This window comes from Ranitomeya variabilis, chromosome 1, assembly GCF_051348905.1.
Source record: "Ranitomeya variabilis isolate aRanVar5 chromosome 1, aRanVar5.hap1, whole genome shotgun sequence".
NCBI classification, from domain to species: Eukaryota; Metazoa; Chordata; class Amphibia; order Anura; family Dendrobatidae; genus Ranitomeya; species Ranitomeya variabilis.
In genome coordinates this window covers 1,102,929,202-1,102,953,705 of record NC_135232.1, presented here as the reverse complement: position 1 = coordinate 1,102,953,705, position 24,504 = coordinate 1,102,929,202, and the positions used below count along the sequence as shown (strand labels likewise).

At 46.0% G+C, this 24,504-nt stretch overlaps 1 protein-coding gene across 3 annotated transcripts in view; it reads right to left on the bottom strand.

The window, feature by feature from the left end:
- Positions 1 to 24,504, bottom strand: part of PPP2R2C (protein phosphatase 2 regulatory subunit Bgamma) — a 219,736-nt gene that overhangs the window by 8,873 nt on the left and 186,359 nt on the right. For all 3 annotated transcript variants that reach the window (XM_077280111.1, XM_077280112.1, XM_077280113.1), the window contains one exon: positions 375 to 544. In XM_077280111.1, the coding sequence (XP_077136226.1) occupies positions 375 to 544 (170 nt within the window). The remainder of the gene's footprint in view (positions 1 to 374; positions 545 to 24,504) is intronic.

Below are 24,504 nucleotides of genomic sequence, written 5' to 3'. Positions count from 1 at the left end.
GCCTTACACTATGGCTGGTCCAAATAACTAAAGCAATTGTTACCATCCACCTCTCGTGTCTCCCCTTTTCCTCATAGTTTGTAAGCTTGCGAGCAGGGCCCTCATTCCTACTGGTATCTGTTTTGAACTGTGATTTCTGTTTTGCTGTAATGTCTATTGTCTGTCCAAGTCCCCTCTATAAGTTGTAAAGCGCTGCGGAATATGTTGGCGCTATATAAATAAAATTATTATTATATTATTATTATTGTATATAAGGACTAAGTGCCACATGACCCATAACCAGAATATGGGATCCTTGAAGATATGATTTGTCAAAAATACACGTACGTTGACATAAAGAGCCCTAGTCATTTCATACCATAGCACTGACTTACCTGGTACGTTTCTATAGGTTTGGTTTCCATGTTTAGATCCCAAACTTTGACAGTGAGGTAATCACGTGTGAGCATATAACGACCGCTGTGACTGAACTTGACGTCAGAAACTGATGAGATGATTTCGGAAAAGAATGACCTGTTGCTGGGGTCCTCTGGTTCTTCGTAAACTGTGAGAAAGAATAGGTTATTTGCCACATTATTTGCTAGGTATAATCTAAGCACGCGCTGTAGCCTAAAAACTTCACAGCAATTTCACATGACAGCACCAAAACATGATCCTCCTGTTGAATGTACATTCTGTCAATTGACAAAATTGGGCATAGTGAAATCCAATATGCCTAATCTTTCCTGTGCCAGGGATCAACCACATTAGATCATTTGCCGATCATGTTCTAATGTGTATGTGCATTACTGAATATCTCGTTTAGCAACCGTACTGTCAAAATGACAAGATGCTTCTTTATATCTTCCAAATCATGTCCCATTAATACCATAAGGGTTGAAAATGGCTTTGCACCACTCTTACAAATATCTGGTGAAAAGGTTCCGATCTTTATTTCACATGTTTAAAAACGAATGGTCCAGACAATTTAAAAAATAGTGCCCATTCGAACGCGTTTCTGGCCGAAACCCTTAGTCTTAGGCTTCGGCCATAAACGCGTCAGAGTGGACACTATTTTTTAAACTGTCTGGACAATTTGTTTTTAATCATGTGAAAGATCTGAACTTTTTTTTTTTACCAAAAATTAGCCAATGGATCCTGTTTTTTCTTTTTGTTTGTGAATCATCCAGTGGTCAACAGATTTGGATCCTAGCTATACCAGTCAGGAGTAACCGTCTATATTCTACACGGTGAGTGTTATGGTTCTCAATGGCAAGAGAACATAGCCCAGCAAACATAAGAACTAGCTCTTGGAAGGATGGAAACTAAACTGACCATGAACTAAACCTGCCGCACAACTAACAGTAGCCGGGTAGCGTAGCCTGCGTTTTATCCCTAGACGCCCAGCGCCGGCCGGAGGACTAACTAATCTTGGCAGAGGAAAATATAGTCCTGGCTCACCTCTAGAGAAATTTCCCCGAAAGGCAGACAGAGGCCCCCACAAATATTGGCGGTGATTTTAGATGAAATGACAAACGTAGTATGAAAATAGGTTTAGCAAAATTGAGGTCCGCTTACTAGATAGCAGGAAGGAAAGGGCACTTTCATGGTCAGCTGAAAACCCTATCAAAACACCATCCTGAAATTACTTTAAGACTCTAGTATTAACTCATAACATCAGAGTGGCAATTTCAGATCACAAGAGCTTTCCAGACACAGAAACGAAACTACAGCTGTGAACTGGAACAAAATGCAAAAGCAAACAAGGACTAAAGTCCAACTTAGCTGGGAGTTGTCTAGCAGCAGGAACATGCACAGAAAGGCTTCTGATTACAATGTTGACCGGCATGGAAGTGACAGAGGAGCAAGGCTAAATAGCGACTCCCACATCCTGATGGAAACAGGTGAAGAGAGAGGATGATGCACACCAGTTCAATTCCACCAGTGGCAACCGGGGGAGCCCAAAATCCAATTTCACAACAGGTGAGGCTTATTTCTACTATTTTTGTATTTTACTCTTACAAATATCGACTGTTAGTACACGAACCCCTGTTTTTACTTGTTGAATGTGCAGAAGTGTGCTAATTCCAAATTATTATTTGTCGTTATATCTAATGTAATGTTTTATACTGTGCCATGAGTTTATAACTACAATGTGATAACTGTATCAGTTCATGTTGAAGGAGATATGCCCCAGGTCTAACATGATCATACATCATGTCAATGAATAACATGCAAGTGCAGCGCCCCAGAGTCCTGGTCGTTGCAGTACTGATGCTCCGCCGCTAAGGGGGGCTATGGTACGTCTGATGGCACTGAAGGAGTTCACCTGACCAGGTATCACAGACACCAATACACTTCACAGTCTGGCCTCCAGGGGGAGCTAAGGGTGCTATGTATTAGGCCACTCCTCACAATCTGGTAAAACTGGGGGTTGGATAGAAAGTTAGTCAGAAGCTGACTGGGTTGGAACCAGGCAACATCCTGTGGCAGAGGGTGTTGCAGGGGAAGATTCAGGGGGGTCCCTGTCAGGGGTGGGATCCTGACAGAGGCCTAGCAAACAGAGAGAACGTTACGGGACCGCGCCTGCACGTCATTGCGGCAGTACCCCAAGAAAGGACAAGAAGCGAGGTTTATTGTGCTGAGTGAGAAACGAGATCAACGCAACAAGGAGAATTACCAGTAGGAGTCGTGCTGTAAGACGAGGCAACATCCTACTGAGGCGCGTAGCCGGTGGCCGGATTGCCGAGGAAGTATTGAGCTCCAGGCCTTACTTCAAACCTACGGCAGGACAGTCAGTTATAGGCGGGCTGTCTCACTCAAATCACCTAAGAAGACATAGGGGGCAACATTTGGAGAGGGGCGACTCTAGGGTCCCGGAAGATCTCCGAGCCTATCCGTCATACGGGTGCGTCCTAGCCATATCATCTGGGGGACGAAGCAGAACATCATAATCGAGTTGTGAGGGAACTTCAGAAACAGACACAACAGTTGTGGGGACTATCCCGTAAGCACAGCAGGGGAGGACCACAACACACAAGCGCTAGAAGGTAGGCACAGATTTCCACCTGCAAAGGGAACTCTGGAGGTGCCATTGGCCCGGCCGGACTTGCGCAGCCCGGTTAACCGTATTCCGGATTGAGGATCCTGAAGCCTTCAGTAAAGAGGTAACGAGACTGCAACCTGGTGTCCTTGTTATTTACTGCGACCTGCACCGCACCATAACATCATCACCATCCACACCTTTCATTGGCCGCCCCTCAGCAGGGTCACGGACCGGGTCTAGCCACCGTGACAACCCCAGAACAGAGACTCAGAGGCCCGGTACCGGGTACCCCTCGGCCCTGCGGCAGTGGGGGCGCTTCAACTTGGCGTCACGAATAGGATCTACTTAAGCCTGAAGGATCAGGTCATGTGTGCCTTGGAACTGTGATTTATTATACTTGGACTGTGACTTATTGCAAAGACTGTGGATTGCCATTTGCTGCCAAAACCAGCGCAGCGCTGAGGAGAGCGCAGGAGAAGAGGGGCGTGGAGTAGGCGTGGACCAGCTGAAGAGCGCGAAAAGACAATGGCCGCCCAGTCTAAACATTTTTGCATCCTGAGGACGTGTCCGTCAGCAGCCGAGGTCCGCCTTCTCATCCTCTTTGGAGGGTGGAGACCATGGAGACGGGGCCGCCCACGAAAGAGACCGCGGGAAGAAGACACTGGAGAGGAAGCAAAGATGGCGACGCCGGGAGCACCGTGTGGGGACGACCCGACTCAGCATGAGGCTGCACCACCCGACAGCCCCAAATACGCCATCATTGCAGGGACTGGCCCTTACGGAGCTACTGATGGACAGACCCAACTGGCCACCGTCTGAGGAGTGTGTGGCCGCAGCCGAGGCCCGGCAGACAGCACGCCGCCTTGAGGCCGACGCTCGTGTAACCGCTCGGCTGGGTCAGCCTATGGAGGTCCTCCTAACTCCGGTGTCCCCTGCTTCCTCCATCCCGGCCGCGGCAGAGTGTGAGCTGCAGGCACAGGGCCTGAGGATCCTGCCGGAGGCAGAACACCTGCGGCGCCTGATGGCGGCATGGCGGAACAGACCCCAACCTGCGGCCCAGGTCGACCTGACGGGCGGTGAGGAGGCTCCGCCGTCACACTGGGGTGTGGTGGTGTTCTTTAACTCCCGGGAAGGACGGGGAGTTATACAAGAAATTGGAGAGCCACTGCAGGTCCGTGTGGATCGGGAAGAGGTGGAACCCTGCGGGGGAAGGTACGATCGCGACCTGGAGCCAGGAGACGCATTGACTTACACACGGTGGAGGAGGGAGGTTGGCTGGATAGCTCGGGGCGTCCAGCGGTGCGTCGCACTCCAGGCCGCTGCCGGAACGTCGGAGGACAAGCCTCCTGCAGGGAAGGTGCCGGAACCTGCCCCCGCGGAACCCCAGGGAATCCAGGCCCACCGTGTGGCCACGGGTCGTGCTCACCCACGAGTGAAGAGTGTATCCCAAAGAGGAATCCTGTCGTTGCTGAGGCCAGGACCAGTCCTTGTCATGCCACCACGACCTGTCTGCCAGGTGAGGCCCGGAAGGAGGCCGCCTCCCGCTCAGCCAGAAACTGAGTAAGCAAGAATGCTTCATAATTTGTATATAGTTAACTGTCCGTCTTCTATGTGTCTTCTTGCTTCTACAACCCGTCTAGGGTTAACTCTTAAAGGGATCCCTTTGTTTACCCGGGATCCCTTCTTTTGCTTTTGTTTTTGTTTCTCATCTTATCATTGTTGAAAAGAACTGCTGGATCATGAACACTGCATGATTACAAACTTATTGTAAATAGTTTGCACCTTCTTAAAGGTGCCCTCTACTGGTTTTACAAAGAAAAGGACTCTTTGCGAAGAAACTGTTCCTGGAAGCAGTATCGGAGTCCTTGCTGCATACGGACTTGCAGCTTGATAAGTTGCACTACCTCATAGAGACTTGGTCCCCTCTTAAAGGGAACGTTCATCAATAGCACTTAAAGAATGATGATGCTTTAAAAGGAAGTACTAATAATGCTGACATATAAAAGTTATATGTAGTGAGCTAGTTAATTGTGAGAAATGTTTAATGATGTTGCTAGAAGAATGAGGACAGGAAGTGAACCCGTATGGGGTTAGTCGGTGAGTCCTCCTAGGAGCCATACAGAGATGGCTCCGTGAACTTGAACTAAGAGAAGGATGATAAGTTCTATACTGTGTATAGTAGCAGAAAGGCAGTAGGCCCGGGCGGAAAGTGGCGGTCCTGCAACAGAGCGAGAGGCAGTAGGCCTGGGGCAGATAGACAGGCGGTCCTGCAGATGTAAAGGTGGAAAATGAAGAAAAGTTGATTAGCCTTATAGCGTTTTATAAGAAGGTCTTTCGTGGATTCAGTGTGTACATCCTTAAAGGCAACGTTAAATTATTGTTCAAAAATTTGCACTTAGTAGAATACCTGGTTGGGTAAGAAAAGTTATTTATAGTATGTTATTTAAAGTATTTAACCATGTTTGTAACGTTCAAGTGTCCTCACCTCCCATAAAGGGAAGCTCTGTTCAAATTTGCTTATTGTTATTGCATTTCAAAATTGTATGTCTTTTTGCTGACATGTATTGTTGTTTTCTTCCCAGTCCAGGAGTACTGGATTTAACCAGGGGGGAGTGCAGCGCCCCAGAGTCCTGGTCGTTGCAGTACTGATGCTCCGCCGCTAAGGGGGGCTATGGTACGTCTGATGGCACTGAAGGAGTTCACCTGACCAGGTATCACAGACACCAATACACTTCACAGTCTTGCCTCCAGGGGGAGCTAAGGGTGCTATGTATTAGGCCACTCCTCACAATCTGGTAAAACTGGGGGTTGGATAGAAGTTAGTCAGAAGCTGACTGGGTTGGAACCAGGCAACATCCTGTGGCAGAGGGTGTTGCAGGGGAAGATTCAGGGGGGTCCCTGTCAGGGGTGGGATCCTGACAGAGGCCTAGCGAACAGAGAGAACGTTACAGGACTGCGCCTGCATGTCATTGCGGCGGTACCCCAAGAAAGGACAAGAAGCGAGGTTTATTGTGCTGAGTGAGAAACGAGATCAACGCAACAAGGAGAATTACCAGTAGGAGTCGTGCTGTAAGACGAGGCAACATCCTACTGAGGCGCGTAGCCGGTGGCCGGAACGCCGAGGAAGTATTGAGCTCCAGGCCTTACTTCAAACCTACGGCAGGACAGTCAGTTATAGGCGGGCTGTCTCACTCAAATCACCTAAGAAGACATAGGGGGCAACATTTGGAGAGGGGCGACTCTAGGGTCCCGGAAGACCTCCGAGCCTACCCGTCATACGGGTGCGTCCTAGCCATATCATCTGGGGGACGAAGCAGAACATCATAATCGAGTTGTGAGTGAACTTCAGAAACAGACACAACAGTTGTGGGGACTATCCCGTAAGCACAGCAGGGGAGGACCACAACACACAAGCGCTAGAAGGTAGGCATAGATTTCCACCTGCAAAGGGAACTCTGGAGGTGCCATTGGACCAGCCGGACTTGCGCAGCCCGGTTAACCGTATTCCGGATTGAGGATCCTGAAGCCTTCAGTAAAGAGGTAAAGAGACTGCAACCTGGTGTCCTTGTTATTTACTGCGACCTGCACCGCACCATAACATCATCACCATCCACACCTTTCATTGGACGCCCCTCAGCAGGGTCACGGACCGGGTCTAGCCACCGTGACAACCCCAGAACAGAGACTCAGAGGCCCGGTACCAGGTACCCCTCGGCCCTGTGGCAGTGGGGGCGCTTCACATGAAGTTTGTAGTAATTTATTCAGATCATAAATAGGTAACACACTGAGCTGCTGAGCAAATGCTGATTTATTGGGAATATGGAGTTAGCATTAGCATATGGTATAAGTTCTGTTGTGTTTTCTTTTTAAGCGCAGCACAATTTGCAGATAATGCAAGCAGCATTCTGAAAATGCACTGGATTGAAACGTAGCAAGTAAGCGAGTGAGTAACACTTGTGAGTTACTGTAGTGTGTCACCTAAAGGAACTAGTTAAAGCCAAAGAGAAGAATGTAAGAAAGTCCATCCTCCACTGAGGTGTAAGTCTGCTGTGGGTGGAAGAGATTAGTCTTCCTGGATCAGAGAACCATCATTACAGAAAAATAGGAGAAGATTGCTACCACAGAGAGGAGCAAATAAGCTTATTCCTGAGAGTGAGGAGTGTGTCCACTGACAAGGCATAGTGTTGAAGAGAATTACCATATAGGAGACAGCCAGAGACAATCGCCAGTGTGTGGGGAACTGTGACGCAGTAATTAAGTGAGTAGGCCACAAGAGTCTACAAGTTGGCAGGCAAGGATTATTCCAGTGTACTGCGGCCAAGAGAGGTGACTGTGACGAAGATCCATGAACAGCACTGTGGATGTGTACTGCTCTTCACCGTGTAGGATACAAAAAGATTGTATCCGAGTAATGAAAGTGCTGCTGAGGTGTTTGCCAGCAAACTGTCACAATTCCGAGCAAAGTATCCCAGTGTAGGTTCTTTGCGTTATACTTAACTCTATTCAAGCCTATTAACTCCTAAAGAGAGGGTATAACTATCAAGCTTGTTGTCTCCCAGTGAGTAAAATCCACAGTTTCTGGTGTTTATCTGCATTACTTTCGCTATAACTGAATGGAAAAACCACTCTGACCAGTGTAGTTATACTATTTAAAAGGGCAGAGACTCGCAAGACAGTGAAAAGGCTTCACGTAGCTTGCAATTGTATTTTGGCCAAAATATTGACCGATACGTCATATTCATAGTATATTTCTTTTTTTTTTTTGCACATTTTTTTTTTTTTTGTGGGTTGCAGCTGACCAGGCCCATCAATGGTGAGCTTGTAAACTAAGGGCTTTCTCTCTGTGATACACTTATGCAGTGTCAGCCAGCCCACTTAAAAGGAACCTGTCACCTGGTTTGGCCGATACGAGTTATGGCCACCGCCTTTCAGGGCTGATATACAGCATTCTATAATGCTGTATATCTGTCCCCAACCTGATGTATAAGAGAAGAAAAATAACTTTTATTATACTCACCTGGGGGCGGTCCGGTCCAAGGGGTGTCACTCTTCTTGGTCCAGCGCCTCCCATCTTCTTGCGATGCTGTCCTCCTGCTTGTTTCATGTGGATGACTCGTCCCCGCATCATCCATACAGTCTCCTCAGCATCGCGCTCCTGCTCAAGCGTACTGATCTGCTTTGTTGAGGACAGAGCAAAGTGCTGTAGTGCGCAGCCGCCGGGAGAGTTCAGAGCAGCCCAGCGCTCGCGCAATGCAGGAATTTGGTCTGCCCTTAATAGGGCAGATAAGTACTCCTGCGCAGGAGGGCGATGCTGGGCAGACCGTGTGGATGACGCAGGCACGTGTCATCCACATGAAGCAAGCAGGTGGACGGCATCGCAAGAAGATGGGAGGTGCCGGACAAAGAAGAGCGACACCCCTCGGACCGGACCGCCCCTCAGGTGAGTATAATAAAAGTTATTTTTCTTATCTTACAGGTCAGGTTGGGGGCAGATATACAGCATTACAGATTGCTGTATATTTATAGATTGCTGTATATCAGCCCTGAAAGGTGGTGGCCGTAACTCACATCGGCCAAGCCTGGTGACAGGTTCCCTTTAATCTAATAGTATGGGCGTCTAATAGGCTGATAGCTGGGCACTGTGCTATACATGTGTGTAACTTGCACCCTACTGCAGGCTTCATCTGTGTGCAATTTTAATACTGGACACCCCCCTTTTGCACCTCTGTTACCTCCACCTTTATTAAGGTGGTCTGCTTCATCCTATTTGTGCATTAGTTTCCTTAACCTTAGCTGTTAAATACCATTGCCTTTGTTTTGCTATGGCACACCATATCAGCCCAATCTTACATATTGGCATAGTGGTCAAGATCTGCCTCAGGGATGGTGACATCAGCAGATTCCATAAAGCAGTCGCAAGAGAAAGTAAAAAAAATCCATCCAATAAGTTGTCTAGTGGCTGGTGTCTTTGAGAACAAACAACAACAGAAGTTGCAATATATAGACAAAGGAGAGTGCCCCTACTACAATCAAGGATGCAACTCAGCAGGCAAAAAACCCAGAAGTGTGCACAGGGAGGCAATCTCTGGTTATCCAGGCTCACCTCAGAGAGGTAAAGCTGACCTTTTTGTTGGATGCCCGATTTGAGGCGACCACATTGACTGACTGACCCTGTCTGAATGAAGGAAGTGCTGCTGAAGAGTTTGCCAGCAGACTGTTGCAAGTACAAGCAAAGTGTTGCCAGTGTTAGCCCGTTGCTGTATACCAACCGTCTACTTTGTTTTAACCTGTTACCTCTTAAAGAGGCTTTCTACCCATCAAGCTTGTTACCTCCCAGAGAGTAAAGTGCACTTGAACAGTTTCTGGTATCTGTCTGCATTACTTTTGCCAACCCTGAGCAGGAAAAAATATTGCCCAAAATTATTTAAAGGGGCATACTACATCACCCAGCCCACCTCTTTAAAGGTTTCCAATCAGGGAGTCCCACTGTTGGGGTGTGTGGCTATTGAGACCTCACTGACATCCCAATGGTCCACTAAGACTAATACTAAAATCATACCTGGTGCCTTTATAGCAGTCTCATTATGATTACAGACAGGATCACAATGATCGATAACACCTTTATAAGAAGGGGATAACCCAGGATGCACAATTCATAATAGGTGAGGGTCGCAACTCTCCCTTAGAGGTGAATAGGTCAGAGTCTGTCACTGTCTGTGGCTATAAAATGCTTAGAATCAGGGGTGCTATCAGCTAATTGATCAGCCTTCTGAAAAAGACATATGGACAAAGCTTCTGGAAAAGATGCTCTGAGGTTAGCAGCTCTCCTCCTACTGTCCTTTAGTCATAACTATGTGCCCACGATCAGGATTGTTCGCAGAATTTTCCTGATCAAAACCGGACTCCTTTTGCAGGAAATCCGCTCGCGTTTTTCTTGCGTTTTTTTCAGCGTATTTTTCGCATATTTTTCTGGAGCGTCCATTACTATATTATATAGTGGCAAATCTGGAGATTTTTCGCAAAATTAATGAACAGGCTCTGTTTTTTTTTCCGTGATGCGTTTTTTTGCAGAAAAAATGCAGCATGGGCACAAAAATTGCGGAATGCATTCTAATAATGGGATGCTTAATGTAAGCTTTTTTTAAAGCATTTTTGCAGCGGAAAACCGACGAAAAAACGCTAAAAACGCTAAAACTTCTGAACGTGTGCACACAGCCTAAAGCATTTGAAAACGGAAACATGGAGTACGTTTTTTAGGCTCATATATATTCCTCTCTTTGCCTCTTTTCTTGTGCAGTCTTAGCTCTGCTACATCCAGCCTGTTACTTCATATGTCTACGTGCTGTTTATAGATTGCTGTGGGTGGAATTTTCTCTTGGAGAGGATGCTACAAATTAGCATATTATTTACAGAGATTAACTTTACTTTTAGATACGGTAATTGTACCTGTATTTTTGGTTTATGTTTTTATTGAGATTTCTTTAACAGAAATCAAACATGATGCTAATGGTCATTTCTTTTTTTCTAATACTATTCCATTAGAACCACTGCATTGACATACAGTGGGTACGGAAAGTATTCAGACCCCTTTACATTTTTCACTCTTTGTTTCATTGCAGCCATTTGGTAAATTCAAAAAAAGTTCATTTTTTCTCATTAATGTACACTCTGCACCCCATCTTGACTGAAAAAAAAACACACAAATGTAGTAATTTTTACAAATTTATTAAAAAAGAAAAACTGAAATATCACATGGTCATTAGTGTTGAGCGATACCGTCCGATACTTGAAAGTATCGGTATCGGAAAGTATCGGCCGATACCGGCAAAGTATCGGATCTAATCCGATACCGATACCCGATACCAATACAAGTCAATGGGACTCAAGTATCGGACGGTATCCTGATGGTTCCCAGGGTCTGAAGGAGAGGAAACTCTCCTTCAGGCCCTGGGATCCATATTAATGTGTAAAATAAAGAATTAAAATAAAAAAATATTGCTATACTCACCCTCTGACGCAGCCTGGACCTCACCGAGGGAACCGGCAGCGTTGTTTGCTTAAAATGTGCGCTTTTACTTCCTTCCGTGACGTCACAGCTTGTGATTGGTCGCGTGCCGCCCATGTGACCGCGACGCGACCAATCACAGCAAGCCGTGACGTAATTTCAGGTCCTGAATGCAGAAATAGGCATCAGGACCTGAAATTACGTCACGGCTTGCTGTGATTGGTCGCGTCGCGGTCACATGGGCGGCACGCAACCAATCACAAGCCGTGACGTAATTTTAAAAATGCGCGCGTCTCCTGCCTCCCGTGACGTCACGGCTTGTGATTGGTCGCGTCGCCCATGTGACCGCGACGCGACCAATCACAAGCCGGAACGTAATTTTAAAATCATGAATGCCTAGAATTAGGCATTGAGGACCTGAAAATTACGTCACGGCTTGCTGTGATTGGTCGCGTCGCGGCCACATGGGCGGCACGCGACCAATCACAAGCCGTGACGTCACGGAAGGAAGTAAAAGCGCGCATTTTAAGCAAACAACGCTGCCGGTTCCCTCGGTGAGGTCCAGGCTGCGTCGGAGAGGTGAGTATAGCAATATTTTTTATTTTAATTCTTTATTTTACACATTAATGTTGTTTTGATACCGATACCCGATACCACAAAAGTATCGGATCTCGGTATCGGAATTCCGATACCCGCAAGTATCGGCCGATACCCGATACTTGCGGTATCGGAATGCTCAACACTAATGGTCATAAGTATTCAGACCCTTTGCTCAGTATTGAGTAGAAGAACCTTTTGAACTAGTACAGCCATGAGTCTTCTTGGGAATGATGCATCAAGTTTTTCACACCTGGATATGGGGATCCTCTACCATTCTTCCTTGCAGATCCTCTCCAGTTCCGTCAGGTTGGATGGTGATTGTTGGTGGACAGCCATTTTCAGGTCTCTTCAAAGATGCTCAATTGGGTTTAGGTCAGGGCTCTGGCTGGGCCAGTCAAGAATGGTCACATAGTTGTTCTGAAGCCACTCCTTTGTTATTTTAGCTGTGTGCTTAGGGTCATTGTCTTGTTGGAAGGTGAACCTTCGGCCAAGTCAGAGGTCCAGAGCACTCTGTAAGAGGTTTTCATCCAGAACATCTCTGTACTTGGCAGCATTCATGTTTCCTTCAGTGGCAACCAGTCATCTTGTCCCTGCAGCTGAAAAACACCCCATAGCATGATGCTGCCACCACCATGTTTCACTGTTGGGATTGTATTGGGCAGGTGATGAGCAGTGTCTGTTTTTTTCCACACATACGTACCACTTAGAATTAGCACCAAAAAGGTCTATCTTCATTTCATCAGACCAGAGAATCTTATTTCTCATAGTCTGGGAGTCCTTCATGTGTTTTTTAGCAAACGCTATTCAGGCTTTCATATGCCTTGCACTGAGGAGAGGCTTCCGGCGCAACAAAGGCCCAACTGGTGGAGGGCTGCAGTGATAGTTAACTTTGTGGAACTTTCTCCCATCTCCCTACTGCATCTCTGGAGCTCAGCCACAGTGATCTTGGGGTTCTTCTTTACCTCTCTCACCAAGGCTCTTCTCCCACGATTGCTCAGTTTGGCTGGACAGCCAAGTCTAGGAAGACTTCTGGTGGTCCCAAATTTCTTCAATTTAAGGATTATGGAGGCCACTGTGCTCTTAGAAACCTTGAGTTCTGTTGTAACCTTGGCCAGATCTGTGCCTTGCCACAATTCTGTCTCTGACAGAGGATCACAAGGAAATGGACAGCATGTGACTTAAATATGAGGGTCTGAGCAAAGGGTCTGAATACTTATGTGATATTTCAGTTTTTCTTTTTTATTAAATGTGCAAACATTTCTAGATTTCTTTTTCAGTCAAGATGGGATGCAGAGTGTACATTAATGTGAAAAAAAATGAACTTTTTTGAATTTATCAAATGGCTGCAATGAAACAAAGAGTGAAAAATTTAAAGGGGTCTGAATACTTTCCGTACCCACTGTATGCCAAATGTATGACAATTCTGTGGGGTCATGTAAACAAAAATCTTTTAGAAGCCATTTTTTGTCCAATCGTGCAACTGATGCACAGTAGTGGACAAATGTTTTGAGGCTGACACAAATTTTGTTTTCCACACAATTTGCTGCTTTAGGGTCTTTATATCTGATATTCCTATGGTTACTGAAATACAATTATCAGCATTTCAGAAGTTCTGAAACTTTTATTGACAAACACATCAAGTTTATGTAAAAACTCAATATCTATAATTTTGATATTTCTCCAGACTTCTGTGCTTATTTCTGGCAGCTGGATATTAGCTTCTGAGACAAATCCTGACTTATGACATCCCATTCTAGATGAATTTGTGTTTGTCATTACGCTTTTTGAGGTTTGACCACAGGTTCTTAATGGGATTGAGATCTGTGGTGCCAATTAGTTATCACTATTTCTTTGTGACATGATCTCCATCATGCTGGATAAAGCATTTTTCACCACCAAATTACTCCTGGATTGTTGGGAGAAGTTGCTCTTGGAGGATATTTTTCAATCCCATTCTTTATTCAAGGCAGTGTTCTTAGGCAAAATTGGATGAAAGGCTGCCACACAAAAATGGTGCTTTACTGTAGACACGACACAGGATTTATGGTAGCATTCTTCTTTTCTTCACTTAACAATCATTTCATTTCTCCAAACAGTCTGAAGAGGGCTTTATAAGAGAAAATAACTTTGCAGAAAGTACAGGTATTGGACTGCAAAAGATTGGGGTAAAGTTAATTTCTCTGATGAAGCCCCTTTAGACTCTTTGGGACATATGAAAGAATTATTGGAAATTAAAAGGTATGTGCAATCACAAAACCTTATGAACAATGCATTTTACAGAATAATGGAGGACCATGTCCAGACCATTATTATTATTGTACGTTTTTATAGCGACATTTTTTCATGGCGCTTTACATGTGAAAAGTGGCAAATATAGACAAATGCAATAAACATGAGCAAAAACAAGGCACACACAAGTACAGAAGGAGAGAGGACCCTGCCCGCGAGGGCTCACAGTCTACAGGGGATGGGTGAGGATACACTAGGAGAGGGTAGAGCTGGTCGTGTCGCGGTTCAGTAGGTTGAGGATCACTGCAGGCTGTAGGCTTGAAGGAAGGGGTGGGACTAACATCATAAACAATATCAGCCTGTGTGACATTAACAGTACCACCCTGCCTCTCATTAACAGCATTAGCCTGGCTCCACCAATAGTATAAATCTGCCACATACCAGTCCATCACCATCAACAGTACAAGACTGCCTCCATCTACTGTACCCCCCCAAAAAAAGTATAAGCTCGACTCCAACAATAGTATCAGCCTACTTCCAGAAGCGGCTTCACACTATCACCATCATCAATGCTAGCCTGCCTATTTCAACAACTCCTATGTACCTTATCAAAACTATCAGTGTGTTCCCATGAAAAGTACTATTCTGTCCCCATCACCAAGTTGCCCTCATCCACATTTCAAGCCTCGCCCCTGAACAATACTACCAGCCTTCCCCATTAACTGTGATAGCCAATCCTTGAACAGTACTAGACTTCCCCATGAAAAGTAGTAGTATACCTCACGAACATTACCAGTCTTCCCCATGAACAGTGTTAGTCTACCTCATGAACAGTACTAGACTTCCGAATGAACAGTACCAGTTTTCAGAATGAACAGTGCAGTTCCTCTTTGTTTGTTGGCTTGTGACTATAAATCTTCCTCTTGATTACATTCCACAGGTTTTCAATGGGGTTCAGGTGTGGAGATTGAGCTGGCCATGACAGGGATTTGATGTGATAGTCCTTCATCCACACCTTGATTGACCTAGCTGTGTGGAATGGCGCATTGTCCTGCTGGAAAAAAAAGTCCTCAGAGTTGGGGAACATTGCTTGAGCAGAAGGAATCAACTGTTTGTTCAGGATAACCTTGTATGCGGCTTGATTCATACGTCCTTCACAAAGAACAACCTGCCCAATACCAGCCTTGCTTAAGCATCCCCAGATCATCACCGATCCTCCACCAAATTTCACAGTGGGTGCAAGACACTGTGGCTTGTACGCCTCTCCATGTCTCCGTCTAACCATTAGATGACCAGCTGTTAATATGGGGATGCTTCAGCAAGGCTGGAGTTGGGCAGGTTAATCTTTGCGAAGGCCGTATGAATCAAGCCGCATACAAAGTTATCCTGGAAAAACAGTTGATTCTTTCTGCTCAGGTAATGTTCCCCAACTCTGAGGACTGTTTTTTCCAGCAGGACAATGTGCCTTTCAGACGTGAATACAAATGACACTCTGATCACCGGGTCAGAACGACATCAGCGTGATCAGGTCATGTGATCATGCTGCTTATGTCACTCGGCGGCGCGATGGTAAGTGCTCCACGCTAGTGAAGCTGAAGACACCGAAGATAGAAGGGGGGTATTTACTGTGTGTAGGGGGCATTTACTGCATGTGTGTGGGGTATTTACTGCCTTGGGGGGTGATTACTGTGCGTTTGGGGTATTTACCATGTGGGTGGTATTACTCTGTGGGTGTATTTACTGTGTGTGTGTGGAGTATTTACTGTGTGGGGGGTATTTACTGTGTTTGTGGGTAATTTAGTGTAACCGGCCTGGGGGGATATTTACTGTGATGGGGATATTTAGTGTAACAAGACTGGGGGAGATTTACTGTGATTGGATAGTTAGTATAACAGGTGCAGACACAATATGGGGAGCAGGAAAAATTTGAAGACACAATATGAGGAGAAAGGGGTGAGATGGGGGTGGGTACAGACATAGTATGGTGAGTGAGGGATATGGATGCGGAAGCGGTATGAGGAGCGAGGGATGTGTGAGGACGCAGTATGGAAAGTGAGAGTGTAAATGTATGAGGAGGGAGGGTGAAAAGTGTGAGGAGACTATTGAGGGAAAAAGTGCGGGGAGACAGTATGGGGGAAGAAAAGTGTGAATGGGTACAGAATAGAGACTGGGTAATGTGGGGAGTAGCTTGGGGGAACAGTGTAAGGGCACAGCATTCCAAGAAAGGGGGAGTGTGATGAGGGGGCATAGTATCGAGACTGGTCCCTATAGGTGATCCCAGAGTGTAGAGGGGGCCCAGTATTGAAAGGAGGGGGCAGTGTGGAGAGAATGTACCATAAAAGGGAAAGCAGGGGTCATATTTTGTGCAGGGAATATAGTAAGGGGCATTTATTTTTTCAGAGGATCAGCATATGGCAGATATTTTTATTCAGCAGTATTATAATGACACTGCTATCTTTAAGGCCATCGTGGGGTGATATGCTACAGAAGATGGGAGAAGACGTCAGAAAAATTATTTCCTTGGCCTATTAATATGGCTGATGACACTTATTTTTTGACAAAATACTAGAAAACACACACTGGTCCCGAAAACTTATTTCTTTGGCCATTATTGGCAATGAGATGACTGATGGCGATTATTTATTTCTCAGACTACTAGAAAACACACAGCGACTTAAAGGACAGTACTCCCACAGGTGAGGGGGGCTAAGAATGCACACAGTGGCTTAACCCTGCTATTCTCCTGGTTACCACTATACACTTGTTATCTTCCGGTCATTTTTTGACTGGACCTAATAAAGTCTTGATTTTTAGCTAATTTAAGTGTTTTAATTGAATAATTTTTGCAGTATTATATTGTATGTCATCCTGGTTGTTTATAAACAAATGAAAAATGGAAAGAAAGACTTACTTTTTATTTTTTTTTTGTCAAAACATTTAACATTTAACATGGCTTTATTGGAATATTTATGCATATTGCACATTTGCACATACAAAAATAATGATTCATCCAACTGTAAACTATAACTAATAACAATAAATGTATGCGTAAATCTGCATGGACCAAAAGGACCTAAATAAATTGATAAATAGTAGTAGATGTAATATATCGTCCAAAATGAGATTATAGCTCCTTTATTTTACTCATAAAATGGCTGGAGATCACTATAAAAGGCTATTTTTGACCGAAGAGTACAAGTGTATAAAAAATTGTGGAGCAAAAAGTAAACATAAAAAAATATATATACAAATACGCATAGTAAGAACCCCTCAAATGAGGAAAAGTCAATCAACCACAAGTTTCAGAACCGCATCTTGAATTTTTTTAAAAAATATTAAAGTTCAAAATCGGTCGTTTTTGACCGAAGACAACAGCAGGGTTAAAGGACAGTACTTCCACAGGCGAGGGGGGCCCAGAATACACACAGCGGCTTAAAGGACAGTACTCTTACAGGTGGGGGGTGCAGAGTAGGCAAAGAGGCTTAAAGGACAGTACTCCCACAGGCGGAGAGGGTGTATAGTATACACAACTGCTTAAAGGACAGTACTCTGACAGGCGGTGGGTGCAGAGTACACACAGCGGCCTAAACGACAGTACTCCCATAGGCGGTGGGTGCAGAGTACACACAGTGGCTTAAAGGACAGTACTCCCACAGATGGGTGTGCAGAGTACACACAGTGGCCTTTAGCACAGTAGTAGCACAGTACTACCACAGATATAGGTTGCAGCAATACTTGGCATGGCTCTGATTGGTACGGAAGTGCCCACAGTCTATAAGTTTGTTGATTGGCTGCGCTGCAGCATTTCAATAAGCTTTGTTAGACTGGTGAACAACGAACGGGAAACCGGACATACAGTAAAAAGTCCGTGTTCAGGGTTCGTTACTGGACACCAGGTGTCTGGTACGAACCCCCGAACTTTCCAGTTCGGGTTCGCTCATCCCTAATAGCAAGTGCAAGGTTATATTACAGAAAGTTATGGATTTTTTTTCTCATTTTTCCCCATGTATCTCGAACAATAAATACATACCTGGCAGCAGGCCCATACTGTTACAATCATGAATTAGCTCAGACTGTACAGTATGAATGCTTATTCTAAATTATACACTTGCCTTTGTAAGACTGTCATCAGTAATTCTAGACTGCCAAGAGGCTGAATATAACGTTTTACCTCACATCTGTCTAATTGATAATTACTATACTACTGCAAGAACGCGAATCTCTACATGTCGCAAAAAAAACAAAAAACAAACCTACAGAGACTAATTGGAAGGTTTCCTAAATTTTATACAGAGTATTGAAAAAACTTCCGTTAGTTAAAAGTGACGACAGGCTGGCGACACTTTGATTTTACAACTGTTAACTATGTTAGATTAATGTCACTGATATCAGAAAAAAAAGACAAAAAAGATATATACTCAAAGTTTTACTTTATTATACTAAAACCCTTTTTATACCCCAAAAGAGTAGTGAAATCCTACCAGGAGCCAAACAATAAAAATTGGAAAATAGTGCTTGTTATAGTGAAGAGTGCCTCATTTTATCTCCAGAAAATAATAAAAGTTATGCACTATACACGGATACCACAAAGGATGAAGAGACTGAGGTCTGAGAAGTCACAGCGTCCTCTACAGGTGGCACAAAGCAACGACCTGCGCTGGGTCACTGACGTCCTCTGCACCATCCTGCGTCCTACTCTTCCGTATATCTTAACTGTATCTCTGTCCTGAAGATGCAGATACGGTGTAAAGTGGCGCTCCACTACGGATCAGGGGCAGCAGGCCAAAGGTTCAGTGCCCCGTCTACCTGGGGAACGCCTTTGGGGATAGAGGTGGATGTCAGTGCAGGTTTATGATGCATCCACATCGCATGCGTGCAGTCACGTGACGACTCACTCCCACCGGCAATACCACAGAATCTTGATATTGCGCACACCTGGACAACCCTTTTAACTATCTTGAGGGGAGGTGATAATTCGCCCATTTGGTAAAATTCCTATAATTTTTAGAGAGGTTGACCACTACTCTTTTTATTCTTAGGATAGGCCATCAATAACTGATTGATGGGGTTCGACACCCGGCGCTCCCACTGGTCAGCACTGGCAGGAAGTTCTTGGATGCTGTCAGGACAAACCAGCTCAGTTGTTCCTATAGTGGCCATGGCCGAGTACTGCAGATCTACCCCTTTCAAATGAAGGGGCGCCGGTAACAGCTGATCAGTGGGGGTACTGGCTTTCGCATCCACACTGATCAGATATTTATGGCTAATCCTAAGGGCAGATGCAGATGACCGTATGTTCACCGAGTGAATCAGGGCCAATTATGCCAAACTATGATCAGAGTGTGATCATAGCGTTATCACAGTGCGCTCTGATTCTGCGGATGAGAAGAAGATACAGAAAAAATAAAATTTTGAAGCCTCGCTATGTAGAGCACAAGCGATCAGATGATCACTTCTTCAAGGTTCCTCAGGGGACTACTAAATAAAGTTAAAAAAAAAAGTTTTTAAAAATATGAAAAAAAATACGAAAGTTAAAATCACCCCCCTTTTGCCCCACTGAAAATTAAAGAAGTAAAATAAAAATACACATACGGTATCTGGTATCCCTGAAATTAAGAAATGTCCGATCTATCAAAATAGAAAGTAAATTAATCAGAACGGCATAGCGAGAAAAAAAAAGAAAACACCAGAATTACGGTCTTTTAGCCGCCGCAACGTTGCAATAAAATGCAATAAGAGGCGATCAAAACTTCGTAACTACCCCAAAACGGTATCGATAAAAATGTCAGCTCAAGGTGCAAAAAACAAGCCTTCACCCAGCCCTAGATAGCCACAAATAAAAACGCTACAAGTCTCGGAAAATGGCGACAAACGCAAAACCTTTTTTTTCGTACAGATTTCTAAATTTTTTTTCACCACTTAAATAAAAAATAAACTATACATGTTTGGTATCTGCGTACTCATACTGACCTATAGAATAATGTTGTCAGGTCAGTTTTACCATGTAGTAAACATGGTAATTAAAAAAAACAACAAAGTATTGTGGTATAGCGCTTTTTATTGCAATTTCACGGCACTTGGATTTTTTTCCCCCTTTTCCAGTTCATTATATAGTAAAAGTAATGGTGTCGCTCAAAAATACAACTCGTCTTGCAAAAAACAAGCCGTCTCACAACTAGATTGGCAGAAAAATTAAAAAGTTATGGCTCTTGGAAGACGAGGTGGAAAAAACGAAAATGAAAAAAAGAGAAAATTGCCATGGCGTGAAGGGGTTAAGATCGCCTCGAATATTCAGACATTTGTGATCATAGAAACCCCTCGGTGAAAGTAAATTCTCATTGTGGATACTAATACTAAATATAGTCATAGTAATAAGTAGCAGGGCTACAACGTAATAAACAAGCCGCCTGTTCCTTGTATTCGTCAAGTCTGAATGCTCCAGAAACTGCGGAGGTTCATGGTATGTGTTCTGGATCTGTGCCTGGAAATGGCTGTGTCACAAACTAATTGAATGTGTTTTATGGTAACGATACAGTTATTGGCACGCTACATCTACTGGTAAAGGTCAGCATTAATTAGTTTGGATGAGTTTGATGATATTTTGCTATTGCATGTGGGTTTTATAGCATTCAAATCAACAGCTGCAACAAGTCCTACTGCAATTCCGAACTCCACGGGAGGGATTTATCAAGGTTTTTATGCCAGTTTTATTTTTGCCCTTGATTTCTCATGTTTTGGTCATTTTTTATTTTACTCTGTGAGTGAGATTAGCTTTACAAACAGGGTTAAGTCAAATTTATCAATTGCTACTTTTTAAAAAGTTCAAGCTCCAAAAAAACAGCTTCAGACAGAAGTGATACATTTAAAAGGAATCTGTCATTGGTTTTTGCTACCCCATCTGAGATCAGCATGATGTAGTGCAGAGATTCCTGATTCCAGCGATGTGCCACTTACTGGGCTGCTGGCTGCAGTTTTGATACTATCACTGCTTTATCAGCTGCAGACCTACCAGTTCTCTGAATACTGAGCTTGGTGTCACCCGCCCCCAACATCACTGATTGGATTCTATAATGCTGTATATCTGCCCCTTATACTCACCTGCGGGGCGGTCCGGTCCGATGGGCATCACTGGTCTTGTTCCGGCACCTACCATATACTTACGATCCCCATCCTCCTGCTTGCTTCGTGTGGATGACGCATCTCCTTGGAGGTGTATTTGGACTGGGGCACCGGGAGGGGAATGCGGGAGGTGGGGGTATCAGCATATATTCCTGCTAATGTTTTGCTTGGGACCAATTTGGGCAGCTACTGTCCCAGTATGTGGCCACTGAAACCCCAAGTTTGGCTCCCATAGACTGTCTTGAAATGTCCACTGCTAATGCCACTGATGCTGATGTATTGAATGTGCCTCCTGCCGTGGAGGGGGAAGCGAAATCTGAAACTTTCCCATACACTGACACTACATGCACAGGGACAGCAGCTGTGAAGATGCCCTCAGGTGTGATCAGCCAGTGTGCTGGGATCTATTGGCCTCTAGTGGGAGAGACAGGGGACATGAAGCTGCGGGGGGAGGGGGACTCAGAGTTGGAGGTGGGGCTGCCACGGGAAGTGCAGGGCCCCTAGATGAGTCCAGACTGCTGAGTTCGGAACCGCTGCAGGGAGAGGAACAGACCCTGGGGAGTGGGGGTATCACAGGAGACGTATAACCACCAGGTAAGGCCCCAGGGCAGGAATTCCCCACATGCGGGATGTCAGGAGGCCAGGTTAGTCTGCCTGACCCGGCAACTTGGTCAGGAACGGAGGGGAAGCCGGCACTACCCCCAGTCGCAGTGGTCATGGCCGCTGTCACCAGGAGTGGGAGCGCCAGAACCCAAGAAACCTCATGGAGGTCCGGCGGCTTCCCCACCTCCGACCAAATGGCTGCCAAGTCAGATGGAGGTAAGGAGACAGGTCCCGGGGAACTGACACAAGACGTGACAGTTTCATCTATTCTGGCCACGTCTAGTCAGGGGTTTCAGGCGGCGTTAGAAGCTTATGACAGCCTGAAAGTTCTTAAGGAGCTGACAGCACAGCCTCCCATGGAGTCAGACTGCGAGCGGGTGGTCTGGGACCAGGGATGGCTGGACCGGGTAATTGTCCAGCAGGGTTCACCGGAGGCGTGGCCCAGGGACCGACAGTTAGTGGTACCCTATCTGTTCAGGGCGCAGTTGTTATCGCACATGAGATTCTGTTGGCCGGACATTTAGGGATCTCTAAAACCAAGGCCAGGCTAGCCCAGCATTTCTACTGGCCTAAAATGTGGGCCGATGTGGCTGCCTACTGCACCTGTCAGAGGGTGGGGAAGGCAGGGCCGAAAGCCAAAGCCCCACTGGTAACTCTGCCCATCTTTGAAGAGCCTTTCAAGAGGGTAGCTGTGGATCTCATTGGACCTCTGTCCATTCCCAGCCGCTCTGGGAAATGCTTCATACTGACAGTAGTAGATTATGCCACCTGGTACCCGGAAGCGGTAGCTTTGTCGTCCATTCGGGTCGACAAGGTGGCTGCGCCTTACTGGAAATTTTCTCCCGAGTGGGGTCTCCCCAATAAATGCTCACCGATCGAGGGACCCAGTTCATGTCTCAGCTTATGAAGTCCCTCTGTAAGCAAATACATGTGCAACATCTGGTGGCCAGCTCATACCACCCACAGACCAGTGGCCTGTGCGAGCGGTTCAATAACACCTTGAAGCAGATGCTTAAGATGTTGGTCGACTCCCACGGGAGAGATTGGGAGCGATACCTCCCACACCTGTTATTTGCCTACTGGGAGGTTCCACAGGCCTCAACGGGGTTCTCCCCCTTTGAGCTCCTGTATGAGTGACGTGTGTGGGGGCCCCTGGCTCTGGTGAAAGAAGCATCGGAAGGGTATTGGCCACCCCTGGAGTGTCAGTCATCGAGTATATTGTGCGCTTCCGGGACAAGATGATGGCTTTGACGCGGCTGGTGCATGATAATATGACCCAAGCCCTGACTAACCAGAAACATTGGTATGACCAGAATGCATGTGAGAGGACCTACCAGGTGGGTCAAAAGGTGTGGGTACTGGTCCCCGTACCACAGAACAAGCTTCACCAGTCACGTACCTGGTCACCCTGGACAAAGCCCGTGGAAGGAGGAAGGCCTTCCACGTGAACAGGATGAAGGCCCATCATGAACGGGAGGCCTGCACCCTCCACATGTGCAACCTTCCAGAGGAAGGAGAGGCAGAAACCCTCCCGGATCTATTCACCCACGCCAAGGCGGGAGGATTCATTGAGGATATGGAGGTTGGCAACCAGCTCTCGGCGGACCAATGGTCCCAGCTGGGGGTCACATTACACCCCTTCTGCGAGCTGTTCAGCAGCCTGCCCGGAAGGACTGAGACAGCTATCCATGACATGAACACCGGGAATCACCCCCCAATCCGGCGTTCAGCATATCAGGTCTCTCGCATGCGCCAGGAGATTGACGAAATGTTGAAGCTGGGCGGTGATCCAAGTGTCCAACAGCACATGGGCTTCGCCCGTAGTCCTCGTCCCAAAAAAGGACCAAACAACCCGGTTCTGCATGGACTACAGGGGGCTCAACGCAGTGACGGTCACTGATGTGTTCCCCATACCACGCATCGATGACCTGCTCAACTAGTTGGCCGGGGCTAAGTGCCTGACCATCATGGATCTGAGCGGGGAATATTGGCAGATTCCCCTGACCCGCGAGTCACGGGAACGCTCTACATTTATCACCCCTTTTGGACTGTACAAGTCCACTGTGATGCTGTTCGGCATGAAGAATGCCCCTGCCCCTGCCACTTTTCAATGGATGGTCAACACACTGCTCAAGGGACTTGAAGGGTACGCGGCCATATACCTGGATGATATTGCCATCTTCAGTCCCACCTGAGAGAATCACTTAGAGCACCTGGTGCAGGAGCTCGGGTGGATCCAATGGGCAGATTTTACCATCAAGCTGGAAAAATGGCAGCTAGGCATGAGTGAGGTCCTCTACCTGGGTCACCGGATAGGTGCGGGGGTTCTGATGAAAGAGCCTGGGAAAGTGGATGCCATTACATCTTGGCCCACCCCCAGAACCAAGAAGCAGGTGATGTCCTTCTTCTGGACCGCTGGGTACTATAGGAGGTTCATTCCACACTATAATACCCTGGCAAACATCTTGACAGACCTCACCAAGTAGAAGCTGCCCGTCGCAGTCGACTGGACAATCCCCTGCGAGACAGTTTTCCAGGCGCTCAAGACCGCTCTCTCTAGCTTCCCAGTAATACAAGCTGCTGACTTTGAATGGCTATGACTAAGGACCCTATGTGGTCTGAAACGGAGTAAGCAAGATGTTTTTATGGAATTACAATAAAGGACAAAGGTTTTTTTTTCAAATCATGGCCTAATTTTCCTCTACCTAATACATCATTTTGCTGGTGACTGGACTTCCTTCTTGTTGTGGCTGTTTGTAGTACAGACCGACACCAGTGACTTTGGCCTCGGTGCCATGCTCAGTCAGGTTAACTCGACAGGCCAGGAACTTCCCGTCTTGTACCTGAGCAGGAAGCTATTGCCGATAGAGGTGGCCTACTCCACAATGGTAAAGGAATGCCTGGCAATTGTATGGGCCCTGCA